General features: G+C 53.6%; 6 protein-coding genes across 6 annotated transcripts; 3 read left to right on the top strand and 3 right to left on the bottom strand.

The window, feature by feature from the left end:
- Positions 1–2,739: 2,739 nt before the first annotated feature.
- On the top strand, positions 2,740–3,150 carry COCCADRAFT_90064 (uncharacterized protein; the record flags this gene model as incomplete). The annotated part of the gene is made up of 3 exons (XM_007711813.1): positions 2,740–2,868; positions 2,927–3,059; positions 3,116–3,150. 3 exons carry the CDS (start codon positions 2,740–2,742, stop codon positions 3,148–3,150), a joined length of 297 nt encoding a protein of 98 aa, XP_007710003.1.
- Positions 3,151–4,636: 1,486 nt separating this feature from the next.
- COCCADRAFT_34807 (uncharacterized protein) lies at positions 4,637–4,816 on the bottom strand (the record flags this gene model as incomplete). The annotated part of the gene is made up of 1 exon (XM_007711796.1): positions 4,637–4,816. The coding sequence occupies one exon, from the start codon at positions 4,814–4,816 to the stop codon at positions 4,637–4,639; it is 180 nt and encodes a 59-aa protein (XP_007709986.1).
- A 665-nt stretch (positions 4,817–5,481) lies between these two features.
- On the bottom strand, positions 5,482–5,958 carry COCCADRAFT_90191 (uncharacterized protein; the record flags this gene model as incomplete). The annotated part of the gene is made up of 1 exon (XM_007711812.1): positions 5,482–5,958. A coding segment is annotated over one exon (477 nt), but the record flags the coding sequence as incomplete, so codon positions are not given.
- A 1,669-nt stretch (positions 5,959–7,627) lies between these two features.
- On the top strand, positions 7,628–8,979 carry COCCADRAFT_24370 (uncharacterized protein; the record flags this gene model as incomplete). The annotated part of the gene is made up of 2 exons (XM_007711785.1): positions 7,628–7,971; positions 8,031–8,979. The coding sequence occupies 2 exons, from the start codon at positions 7,628–7,630 to the stop codon at positions 8,977–8,979; spliced, it is 1,293 nt and encodes a 430-aa protein (XP_007709975.1).
- Positions 8,980–9,732: 753 nt separating this feature from the next.
- COCCADRAFT_90096 (uncharacterized protein) lies at positions 9,733–9,894 on the bottom strand (the record flags this gene model as incomplete). Its single annotated transcript, XM_007711811.1, has 1 exon — positions 9,733–9,894. The coding sequence occupies one exon, from the start codon at positions 9,892–9,894 to the stop codon at positions 9,733–9,735; it is 162 nt and encodes a 53-aa protein (XP_007710001.1).
- Positions 9,895–10,343: 449 nt separating this feature from the next.
- On the top strand, positions 10,344–12,047 carry COCCADRAFT_24369 (uncharacterized protein; the record flags this gene model as incomplete). The annotated part of the gene is made up of 6 exons (XM_007711784.1): positions 10,344–10,392; positions 10,422–10,522; positions 10,557–10,899; positions 11,035–11,141; positions 11,290–11,347; positions 11,686–12,047. 6 exons carry the CDS (start codon positions 10,344–10,346, stop codon positions 12,045–12,047), a joined length of 1,020 nt encoding a protein of 339 aa, XP_007709974.1.
- Between the last annotated feature and the right edge of the window lie 956 nt (positions 12,048–13,003).

The raw sequence follows: 13,003 nt of genomic DNA, 5'->3' as shown, positions 1-13,003 counted from the left end.
AGCGAAAGCTGAAGTGCAGTGTGAGAAGACTGGATCTGCTCCCGATATTGCGCAATTTGTCCAGAAGCGCTCTTCAGTCGGATAAGCTTCCGTTGAGTATCAAGCAGTGATGTCTTTTTGTTGACACCGTCCAGGAGGTCGTGTAACTTCTGCAAGGTGTCGGTGCCATCATTTAACGAGCGCGCGAGGTTTTTCCAGTGGCTGCCTGTATGCCCGGTCGATTGCAAGTTTGATTTGATGTCGTCCTGGTTAATAGTCTCCTTCATAGACTCGAGTACTCGCTTGAACCCTTCGACATCGCCGAGAAGGCCAGCGAGCGTCGTATCCACGGCGCTAGCCTCATTGCAGAACTGGCTGATCAGTACAGTCACTTGGACGGAGACGTGTATGAGCGTGACTATACTGGCAGTGATGGATAAAGGATCCGACATTCTCGGTCATTGTCTATCGCAACCGAAAACGACAGTAACGGTGGGAGACAGTGTTTTTGAACAGAGAAGGCTCCAGCGGGGCTGTGTCAGCTGGTGGCGCTTGAATTCAGCTTCGCAACCCAAAGCAGATCTAGCCGCCGATGAGGCTGTGATTGCCCTCATGATTGGTTTCTCATTCGGATCTGGAGTTTACGGGGCTGTTTTAAAGTGAATTCTTAAGCGCCAGTTGTGAGTGAGTAGAATACTAGCTACTAGAGCATGAGTGGTATTGAGGCAGGGCCCGAAATCTGACTATGTACTTGAGTTATGATCACGTGACTGTTGATTCCGAGCGTAGTAGTGGCACCTCACGTGATGCATTAGATTACATGTTCAAGCACCTCTTTTTGTGTACTTAAGTCCTGCTTCTAAATTTACTAAAAGTATTCTCGGGTCAACAGTACGTTATTCATGACAAAGGTAAGTATGACACACTACTATTATTGAACTCTCTGAAGCTGCAGAGAAACCAAGAAACCAAACAAGACCAGTAACGATAAACGGAATGAATGGCCGAAATACAATCCGATAAGTACCATCACTACCTAATGCTGTCAATCACGTAAAATAAAACATCGACAGCACACCGCGAGCAGGCTTTATACCCACCTTCCAATCTTATCACCCCGAATCACTCTATGACCACTACTACATTCAACTCTCCACATTCCCAAGCAAACCCGCTCGATTCAATCACACACACACACCCTTCCCTCGCATATCTACCTTACACCTACAAAACACATCAAGAACACCAAGTTTCACACCTCTTCCTCCTGCTAACCCAGAACAGCCCTTCCCGCGTCAACTTACCCTTCCCACCCTCCCCTGTTCCCAGTCACTCGCGTGGCCAAACCTCCCCAGTCCCGCGTATAAACCCACATTACCGCGCACGTGGAAATCAACGTCACGCAATCACTGTCATGAGAAGAGAAAGAAAAAGCGGGAAACCCTGAAACGAACACCTCAAACACGGCTTTGTGCGTTCGTTCTCTTTCTGAGGCACAAAACGGACCGGCATAAATATCTGGATTAGGAAGCTTGCTTTGAGATTCCATGTCCAGACGGGCCAATTGTTCAAAAAAACTGTTGCAGGAACCCGCGTTTTGGGTGTTCGTTTGCATGCAAGAGCGGGGGCTTGTCCTTCTGACGGAGCTGGTTTGTACAGTTTGGAGGTAGGCTATTTAGTTGAAACTTGGGGCCTGGGTGGGTGCGAGCTGTCAGGCGCGCGTCAGATGTGTTGTATTGGGCGCCATGGGAGTGTCAAATGCTGGGACGGGAAGGGGGGGCATCTTTTTGAGCCCTTTTTTGAGTGGCTGTGCTGAGAGGGCTTGCGAGAGATGATGGGATGGGGGGGATGTTGTGTGTAGTGGAAATGTGGGGAAATTGGGAATTGTGGGGACGGACGGGGCGGACGAGGGACGGGGAGAGGTTTGTGGTGAGGTGAGGGATTCTTTTTTGTAATCATGGCGATTTTTCTAGAAGGGTAGTAAGATGGGTGATATAGTAGGGTTTATGATATATTTTTGCTTTTTGTGTTTGCTTATAGGAAGATATGATGATTACGCGTCTATGTCAGTTAGTTTTGATTTCCTTTTTGGCTAAAGTGTAATTGCGTCTTCGACCGTGCTTCGTAGTCCAAACCGAGGCAGCGAGGCATTTCACGGACTACGCGCGGCGGGAGAGAAGATGCGACATGTCGCGACGAAAAGAGTAGTAGAAGACCGGATAGCACGGGCGAATCGATAAAATCTGAATCCTTACAGTGTTCATGTAGCGACTCCTAATTCTCTGTTTTCCTTATTATCGCGCTTGGGAGTCAAAAAGGCAAGAGCCAAGAACCTGGTTATTGGATTCAATGCCTTGCAGTCTTCGGTATCTTGGATACGTTGATGATAACGTGTATTGTATTGTGCAGAATTGTGGTTCAAGGCACCCACGGCAGAGAGTCTTGTTTCGCCCAGCCGCTGTCTGTAACCCATGGTGCATCAGAAGATGCTGAAACATGGCAAAGAGGTCTGCGCATGACATGAATCGCCTCCGAACCATCCCCCCTTCAATTAGCAGTACGCATGCCAACACCTCCAGTTCTATCCACTATGGGTATGATATAAGGACGAGGGCGCGAATCGGTTGATTCTAGGAAAACTACCACTGGTGTGCGCATTACTCGCAAACCCCAATATCATTCGTTCTCTATACATCTACTCTGAATCTTGTCCATACAGTCGTTACTGTAAAATCAAAGAAAATACCCCTTGCTCCAAATATGCGCATCGCAATCCCAATCGTTTGCTTAGCAGCAACTAGTGTCGTCGCTTCACCAATGTCTCCCCCTCTATCGCGGAGACAGGATGCTGGAGTTGGTGCAGGTGTTGCAAGTGTGGGAGCATGTCCCGTAAGTCGTCTACTACTACGATATAATGACTAGATGGGTTACTAACAATGATCTGCAGATGAACTGCTGGAACGAGGCAGCAGTAGTAGCGGGCTGCGATCCGAACACAGACGATGACTGCTTATGTGGTCCCTTTTTCGGCGCGGTGACTTCATGCACAGCGGGCGCGTGTAGTATTGGTGAAAACCTAGGTACGTCCATATCTTTCGTCTCTGCAATGACCACATACTGATACTTCCGGACATAGCTGCACTGGACTTTTTGAACGGACCATGCGAATAGAGGCATGACGATGATGACGAAGAAAAATCATGAGACTCGCGCAATGCGGCAGATACGAGGACGTGTACGAATACAAGATGAAGGCAGAGACCTGGGAAACGGATACAAGCAGAGCATCGGCTGTACAACTATACTTACCGTAGCTGGAAAAAAGTATCGACAGGCTTGGCAGTGGTACCAATAAAACCCATGGTACTAGTTTCCCATCATAATTGTGCTTTTCGTTGCAACCATGAATGGAGCTATTTTGAATCAGATGCAACCCCACATAACTGCAGCGTGTGATAAACAACCGCATGGCAGTGGGCCATGGACGCTATGCGCGTGATATTGTATGCAAGACAAAATTACCCAATATGGTTATCCAACACCGCAAGAAGATACTAATGCTTATCCTGTGTGGGGTTATGCGTACAGTGTCGGAATTCCAAATTGCTGTGCAGTAGCGAGGACAACCTTTGGCTGTACATGTTAGTCTCCGGGGAGCGCCAAACTATCATGGACCAATACGTAGCCGTATGTCCCCACTTAATACTGAGTTTCTCATTTGTTTCTTGTCAGAAGACCAACCGTATTCTGTCGTGAATATACTTACTCTTCTCGAACATATGGCGGTATAATGTACCATCTAGTAGGCATGCCGTGTTCCAGAAACTGATATCGCTTCACGCGGCTCAACACCCCTACGTTGATTGGATGGACTAGGCAATAGTGAAGCCAACCGGAGAGCACATGCAGGTTTGTGTTGTGTGCGCCTTCCGTTGCAGACGCGAGTTACGAAAGCTTGTGTTGCTCACCTGACAGAGTGACTCAACAAAAAGGATTCAACAAACAGATCTGGCAAGTTCCGTCCGGCATCGTGCTTCCGTAACTCAAACTTATACCTACACCAACATAGATATGTAGGTGTAGTGGGTGTACATAGATGTTTCCCATTCGACTCGATGCGAATTGAGCTTCTCCCGGGTCTAGAGGTGGTGATGACGATCCCAGCGCAAACCTTCCCAGAACTAAAGGCAGATCGGCAGACTAGTTATTCCCCGCTGCCTATGCCCGGGCGTCATAGGAAATATGTGCAGATCAATGAGGGGAGAGGACGGTGTGACTTGTGATGACAAGCATATTTGTGCAGACAGCAAGGAAGAGCGTGCTGTGGATATCATCAGCTTTTGGAAGGTATGCGTGGGGGATCAGTTGACGTAAGGTTGCGCGTCTCGTGGGCGATCATTGTGCAAACTGTGAGAAAACTGCCCCGGTTCTCATCTGGAATTGACGTACTGTGCGTGGGTGTAAAGTGGGTGTTTTTTGAGGTTCTGAAGGGTCTGTGATGTGTGTTTGGTCCAAGGCTGTGCGATATTCGTCAGACGCTCCACTCTCTTTGCGGTCGAGTCGCCACTAAACGCTTGGCTTGTCTTTTGAAGTTTTTACTGTCGCGTGTTGGTTGTGCGAACAGATCTTCATGCCCCGAGGCCAGGGACATGACTCACTACGGTGAGTTTGGGCGGCGAAAGTCTCTTTGGTTGAATTGGTGGCAATATCTTTGTGCGAGAGCCCCTGAAAGCCACTGCCTCATCTCGATCAATGAGCCACAATCAACGGTGCGGGGCCCCAGAGAGCTTAACCGTGGATCAGCCGGCATCATCGGCCATGTCGGTGTTTGACGCATAACATACTCTTTTTGACCAGACAGTCCACCATTACATCACCGGGGACCGATCGAGACCCTGAAGGTTCTAGACAAGAGACACATCATGTCAATATCACGATAGATGACGATTATAGACTGGGGCGGGTGAAGAGATTGTGGTAGCACTCTGGTGGAAGTGATGGTTCCGCCTGACCGAGCCGATTGTTGTCGGTGCAAGAACCCGACTTTTTTTTGGCGGCTATGGTGTTCCGACATTGGGCGGCTATCGCACATGGATGCGGACTGCCAGAAGCACCCCGCAAACGTACATGGCATGAAACTGTATCGCAGACTTGGAGGGTAATGCCCATGTTGTCTGAAACGGGACATGGAAAACGCCGGCATAATCGAAATTTCGGGGCTGGGGATGTGACGTCGGAGGGGGACAGTGCTTCCATGAAAGCTTCGACGAAGGCGTACCTTGCATAGGCCGAAGGAGTTGGGGCTAATAAGACGCCACCAACGCAGCATTCAGCGGAGCCCCATTGCTGTCAGCGATGGGGTTTCCGAGATTCTCCGATGCCACGTTCCATGATCAGGAGTTGGTCCCCTACTACGGTATTGGCGTGCGAATTTTTCTGTCGGCTCGGCATAGGCGTATGCTCGGAGGAAGTAACCCCAAAGCGGGGCGAGCTATTGAGGGACTAGCTGGAGTCAAAAATTTCTCGAACATCAGATAAGAATAGCGGAGCCAGGGTGACTATGCAGGGGATTAATGTGGTGTATCGGTGCTCAGGTCGCGGTGGAATAAAGTGCAAACAATGGTGCATATGAAGTAAAGACGCCGCATGATTGCGATTCACATAAAGGGCTTTCTTACCGAGGCCGTGAACGTCATCCAGCTCGGGACAGCCGGTCCGTCGCAGGGCAAAAGTCCCCACGATCTGCTCAGAAGCCAAGCACAGGGGCGGCGCCGACGACTGGGGTGCGCAAGGGCTCGAGCTGAAGATAGCCAGCAGTGGGTTATGCGGAAATGGCTTGCTCGTCCGACGTGGGCCTATACGACATGGGCAGCCCCCTTTGCCTTTGCACAGGGCGAGCCTCGGACGGCGCTGACTGATGAAGAAGAGGCAGCATGTGCATGCGTCTGTGTCGACGGACCCGGGAGCATTATCGGGTGATTTGATGGTCGGCAGAGATCGCCCTACGTTGGTCTACCGACTCAACCTTCACCTGAGTGTCCGGGACGATGCACAGAAGGCGGGCCGTAGTGGAGGGTAGAACAAAGTCGGCTTGGTGGCACGGTGCTCGAGCCCTTGGTGCGTGTGCGTGTGCGTGCAGCCAGCTGCGAGTGATGTCGCGATGCTGCGCGACGTGTAGTGTAGGAACGGACAGGTTGGCAACGACATGGTGGCTCGATAGTATTGTTCGCCCTCGCCGTGACCCCAGGTCTGGATCCCCCACAGTGATGAAATCAAAACGGAGCAGCGCCAGTCCCCGCCGGCTGCAGTGCAACGCGACTGACAGCCAGTGGGTAAATTGTGTGCGTGTTGGGGAGCATTATTGGCCATGTCATGCGGCCAATGAGGGTGGTCATGCGCGAAACCACTCGAGAGTCGCACGCATCCCACGAGTCTGAATAGTGCAACGCCCAAGTCTGCCGAGATGACAATGCAAGGTCACTGGCAGTGGGAGCCAGTGACAGTGCCTCGTCGGGCAGCGAGTGGGCGGAGATGTGGGTGCTGGTGTTTTTTTTGGCTGCTTAGACGCTCACTGCGTCGGGGGTGGCTGTGGGCTCTCTCTCGTCTCACGTCCAGAGGGGGGAGGGAGAGGGCAAGAATAGGGCAGCAGAGAAGGAGGCGCTCGACGAGGGTGGTCTGTCTGCACTGCACTGCACGATACGATATGATACGATACGATCTGATGGGACCATGGCATGGAAACACAACCAGACAAAACCTCCAGGTCATGGTGGTGACGTCTCCAGTCTCCAGAAACCTCCCCATACAAAGGCCGCCCTTATCTCTGCCCCAGCCTGGGAGTGCATAGCCACACATCCCCACGACTACCGCCTGCCTACTGCCTACTGTACGCATGTACATGTAGAAGACTCACCACCACCACTACCACCACCACCACGACGCAACCCCACCAGCAACGTTGCATCATTTGACTTGACGGCCTCACTGTCGACCCGTATACCCACGCAGCCACTGTACACCTGCTTGGGGACCCCGGCCGTCCGCTGGTACTCGCTGCACACTCCAACCACAGCCTCACCTTGTAGCGACTGGCGACCGCAGTGCGTTCGCCGACACTCACCGCTGCAAAATTTCGCATGCAGAATTCTCACGACTGCAAATTACGTCGCCGGACTCAACCAAAAAATCGACGCTCCACATCCCCAGCTGCTGAACCACCAGGCCAAGGCAGGTGCCGCTAGCCACGGTGCCATTGCATCGCTCGCAATCTCACCCGTCCTCTCCCACAACCCCCAAGGGATCGCCCAAAGTGACTGCGACACCGAAAAGGCCGCCGCTCCAGCTACACCCTGCACCCGCTGCACGCTGCCCTCCGCAAGTCATCACGCAAGTGTGCGTGAGGACCCGCATTTCCTGATACGTCTCCACGACTCGAGCGCCCCCCCCCCCCCCCCCGAAAAATAGCCAAGGCGCACTGGCGCACCGCGTTTCTTTCTGCGCGAGCTCCGGCATATCCTCGCCCGCGTAAGCACAGACAGCCCTGACGGCCATCAGTCGACCCCCACACGCCGCCCGCCTAGTTTGATCCATACATATATCCGAGCCCCCCATCCGTCCCCCTTCCCCCCAAACTTTCCCCTCCGGTCACATGCAATCCAACTCTGCCTCGACAGGTTTCGCCAACCTGCTCAACCCCGAAACAGCCTCCCAGAACCAACAGCAACAACAACAACAACCCACCTCTACACCAACCGCCTCCATGGCCGCTGCCACCGTCAGCCTCATGGCGCCTCTTCTCCAGAACGCCCCGCAACAGACAGAGGAGCCTCGACAGGATCTTCCCAGGCCTTACAAGTGCCCTCTCTGCGACAAGGCCTTCCACCGTCTGGAGCACCAGACTCGCCACATCCGAACCCACACTGGAGAGAAGCCACACGCCTGCACTTTCCCTGGATGCACAAAGAGATTTTCTCGCTCTGACGAACTGACTCGGTATGTCTCCCTTCAAGTGCCTTTTTTTTACCTGCGCACCAACTAACCCCGCCACGCAGACACTCGAGGATACATAACAACCCAAACTCGCGGCGAGGCAAGGGCCAGCAACATGCTGCTGCCCACCAAGCTGCCGTTGCCGCTGTACAGGCGGGTCTCATGGAGCCTGGATCTAACCTTGCACACATGATGCCTCCCCCATCAAAGCCCATTTCTCGCAGCGCCCCGGGTTCTCAACTAGGCTCACCCAACGTCTCGCCACCTCACTCCTTCTCCAACTACTCTCCTGGCATGAGCAACGACCTGGCCGCATACCACCAGGGCGGCTTGAGCAACAGCAGCAGCCCCAGCGGTCTTGCCCGCCCCATGGATCTCCTTGCTGATGCTGCGTCAAGACTGGAGCAACGTCCTGGACACATTTCCCACTCGAGTAGACATCACCTTACGAGCGGGTACCACCCTTACGCCAACCGACTGCCAGGCCTCTCTCAATACGCCTACTCGTCGCAGCCCATGTCAAGATCGCACTCACACGAGGACGACGACCCGTACTCGCACAGGATGACGAAGAAGTCGAGGCCAGGCTCACCGTCGTCGACTGCCCCGCCATCTCCAACATTTTCGCACGATTCCTGCAGTCCGACGCCAGACCACACGCCTCTGGCAACCCCTGCACACTCGCCAAGATTACGGCCCCACGGCTTCAGTGATCTCCAGCTACCACATCTACGTCATCTCAGCCTCAACCAAAACTTTGTGCCAGCACTTGCGCCCATGGAGCCGTCGACGGAGCGTGAGCAACCGTACGTGCCAAGCCAGTCGTCGGGACTTCGTATTGGGGACATTATTTCCAAGCCCGAAGGTGCGCAGCGCAAATTGCCGGTTCCGCAAGTACCCAAGGTTGCGGTGCAAGATCTGCTCAATGGCCCGAGCAACAGCGGCTTCTCTTCCGGTAATAACTCCGCAACGGCGTCATTAGCCGGCGAAGACCTCTCGAATCGCAACTAAACCCACTCTCGACTCCAACTAGCATGGCATCGGCGTTTTCGGTCTGCATCCTCTGCTTTTTTTTTACTTTTTCACCTCTCTTGCATTTCGTCATTTTTTTCACGGTCAGCAAGCGATGAGATTAGACAAGGGCACACACACACACACAAAGACCTTTTTTTGTAGGGTGGAGCCTGTGGCATATTACGATTTCCCTAACACCACGGGCAAATAGACGTTTCTTTTGTAGCTATCTACTTGTACTTGTTCTACTTGTTTTCTTCTTCTTCCTTCATCTTCATCTTCTTCACTTATTTCCCAGTTGTTTTTGCCGGATTCAATACCCCGCGAAACCGCGCCAGGCGGTTCGCAATCTTGTATACGCCCCCGGGTCTGCCTCACTTTTGGAAGCTAGCTCGTGGGCAGGTTTGGAGGGGGTGGAGGGGTGGCTGGAGGGGTGTGCATGTTGGCAGTGCGGGGAGAGGGAGAGATGAGTAGAGGGTAGTTGCTCAGCTTAGCGCCTAATTGAAACCTGAAAGCAAAAGTCTTGTGTTAGTGCAGAAGTGGACAGTAGATTTCAATTTGCGATTACGAGATATTATGTTATGGACGAAGAAGATTTGCATGTGGGTGACGTGATAGAGGAGCCCGGTGATGCAAGCAGGGAGAATCATTCGTGGGGTAGGGGGCCAGGTTTGGGTGTGTATGCGAGAGCCCGGGGTTCTGGGGGGGGGACTGGAGTGGTGGTAGGCTATCTGGCAGGTCTCGGCAACGTCAAGTCTCGAAACAAGGAGGGAGGGCGGGCAGTCCATGTTCCCCGCAGATAAGTTTTGTTTGATCATTCGGAAGGGCGAGTGATGGCGGAGGGATGGGGGTTGGATGGGAGAGTGGGAGAGTGGGCTGGATGGTGCAAGCGTCACGCCAGCCCGCCGCCATGGTGCAAGCCTGGTTGCACCCGCACAGTGTTTTTTTTTCTTCTGCATCTGCTCTCCCTCTGTCTCTCTCTCTTCGCGCCGAACCTGATCTTCCCCCCCTGCGGGGCGGGCGTGAGACACACTGGGCACCCCCAACGAGCAAGATGCGGTGAAGAGGAGGACCAACCAAGGGCGAGACGAGGGCCGTGTTTCAGTCAATGGCATGCTTGTGCGACCACGCCCGTCTCCAGCTAACAGTCGCTATTCTTGCACTTGCTCCCCCTTTCACATGCAGCGCGATAAGCCTCGTCCGCGTCTGATAACTCCGGTACAGACTGCGGCACCAGCGCTAGCGGGGCTTATGGCACAAAGGGACCTGGATTTTGCGGAGAGTGAGGAATGTGGAGTACGTGGCACAAGCACACATCGTGGCGCTGCCCATGCGCTAAAGCCTGGGGGCTGCCTGTAAGCATGCCCTGTATGCCTGCCTGCTTGCCTACCTGCCTGCCTGTGTGGTGTGGTATGTGGCATGTCTGAGTACGTACTTAGTACGTGGGTGGGCGTGGGTGCGTGGCTGTAGTTGCCCAAAGCGGAACACGCGTCCTCACTGCCTAAACGGGACACGATGCAGCCAGCCTGGGGGTGGGCGGGTAGGTCGAGCGCGCAACACCAAGACTCCTCCAGACCCCATACTCACCACATCCATCCCTACTTCTCACTACTTGCTTAACTCACATGCATACTTTCGCCTACCTGCTAGGCACGTTGGCTGCGTTTCCGGCCCCATCCTTGTGGGGATCTATCGAATCGTCACTGCCCTTATCTCGACCTGTCCCCGGCGGCTTCACCCTTGCCAGCCGGGAACCAACGGATGCCTTCGCTCCACGCTGCCATTCGACAATGCCGATATCTGGCCAGCCCCAAGGGCCTGCCTCTCGCCAGAGCACAGTCTCAGATCCATGGGCGCGAATCCCTCCAATGACCCATCTATGGTCGACCCAAAGAAAATTTCTCCCGCCGGTTGATTGTGAGGATCATCTCTGCAGTGGTCCAGCTGGGCATGCACCCCGGACTGGAGCCCCATAGCATACGCCACGCTACTCCACAACGCGTAATCCGAGCTATGACGATCTCACACCTGTCTGACCGTACGAGCCGGCAGGTCTGGCGGCTTCTGCCTCCGCCGCCTCACCACGCCAGATTGCGGCGTCTGAACACGGTCGGCCCGGCAGGCGCGAAGCGAAGCGAAGGCGCACAGCACACACACATGTGCGTATGTACGTACCTCGCCATGTACACATACACATGTACCTACCTGGACATATCTGTGCCCGCCGACACCATTGCTCGTTGAAAACCAGTACCAGAACAGCTACCGAGCAGTAATACCGAACAGGGTCTGGCCTTGACATGACAGTACCGAAATCAATTACCTGGCCTGCTTACCGGGTCAAGCGCACACAGCGCGTATCAAGGTACACCTACGTAACGTATTCACATGCGCATGTACCTCCGGCTGTCGACCAAGGCACTTGCCAACCAAAATTGTCATTGCAAACCTCCGCTGTGGACTGGACTGGGCCGGCCAAACGCCAATCTGCTCACCAAGCTGGGCATCGTGGCCTCCCTACCAATCACAAACCGGCCGGATTCCGCCCCTCCCTCACTAGCTTCATCAAAAGCAACTGTCACGCACAACAAAGGAGAGCTTGCAAATACTTACACTTTGGGGTATCCACAGTAGTGTCTCAGCTGACGGAACTGCGCTCCATTTCAGCCGCTTACCATTGAGCGCCTCTGCATCCAGCCCCAGATAACAACCGCCCACGGGACAAGAACGAGTGCCACCAAGCCTTTCCGCCCCTTGCAGACCAACTCGGTGTTAGTACTGGACCAGTCCAACACAAGGCGTCTAGCGAGCTTCTAGGGCCGGCCATCCAGGCCGCAAATCCATCCTTTGTACCAGAACTGAGTGCGGGATCTCCACAATGTCCAACAGCGGACCTGCCTGACGAGGAAATGCTGGCGGTTAAGGCTGCTGCTGGCGAGTCACGCACCTGGTCGGAGATATGGCGCTCGCCACCCTATTCGTTCCAGCCGAGGAAATTTTGCCGCAAAATAATTGCACCACTCACAGCCGTCAACAGCACGTCGTGGATTGTGGAGAGACCCTGACTCCACACTCAGATCGCCGCATAGATTGCTCAAACAAGTTAGCTTGCCGCACACCGGAGAGTCCCATAGTACCTGTTTGGTCGGAGCCAGGTGCAAAGAGGAAGTGTCTCCGATCCGATGCGGCTCTCGGAACCAAAGACCAGACTATTGCTTTGGCCCTCCCTTCCTCAAAGCTCACGCAGGGAAATTTATCTGACCCGAATGCGCCGATGCAGACCCGTCTCCAGAATATCGACCATCTGTCCTTTGCATCGCGTCTACCACCGGCTAACCATTCAACCCTTCGCCGCGCTTTGTTGGTTTTAGCACCTTCCCCATTGACTCCACCTCCGCGTGCAAGGACCGCAATACCGCAACACTTGGTCGATGAATAAAGGAATATACTTTCTAAAGTACCTGTTGAGGTTCCCCGCATTTGTGCAGCACACGGGATGCAGGCCTCTAGCACAACGGTTTCCATCTAAACCCAACATCATCGTACCGGGCTGTTGGTACTCTGCCCTAGCGACTACAACCGCGTCGACGCCAGCAATATATTTTGCCGATCACACACGCCTGAATAGCAATATAAAGTGCTTAGTGAGGCCCTGCGCAAGGGCGACGCACAATATATTGCAGCTTTGACCGCCGGTTCGTGAACTACAGAAGGGTCTCACATGTGAGCTCGATGAGCATCTTTGCCATGACAATCGACCAACCTGCACACTGCAGATAGGCATCTCTTCTGTCCACATGTCGTCTGTTCCCTGCTAGAATATTGGATTTGGCATTCCGCTTCAGCCATTCCACCGACATGAAGCCGTGCCAAACCACTGCCTATCTTGCAGTCACACTCTCTACGTCACATGTCGAAGCCTGGCAATGACGCACTTGAAAAGTCTCGACTTCTCACATGTTATCCACTTCCAAGATTAGCGTTTGGCTCGGACAAATGTCATGGCGTGGATCAGGACATG

This window comes from Bipolaris zeicola (genome assembly GCF_000523435.1).
Source record: "Bipolaris zeicola 26-R-13 unplaced genomic scaffold scaffold_34, whole genome shotgun sequence".
NCBI classification, from domain to species: domain Eukaryota; kingdom Fungi; phylum Ascomycota; class Dothideomycetes; order Pleosporales; family Pleosporaceae; genus Bipolaris; species Bipolaris zeicola.
The sequence above is the reverse complement of the archived record's forward strand: the minus strand, read 5'-3'. Positions and strand labels throughout refer to the sequence as shown.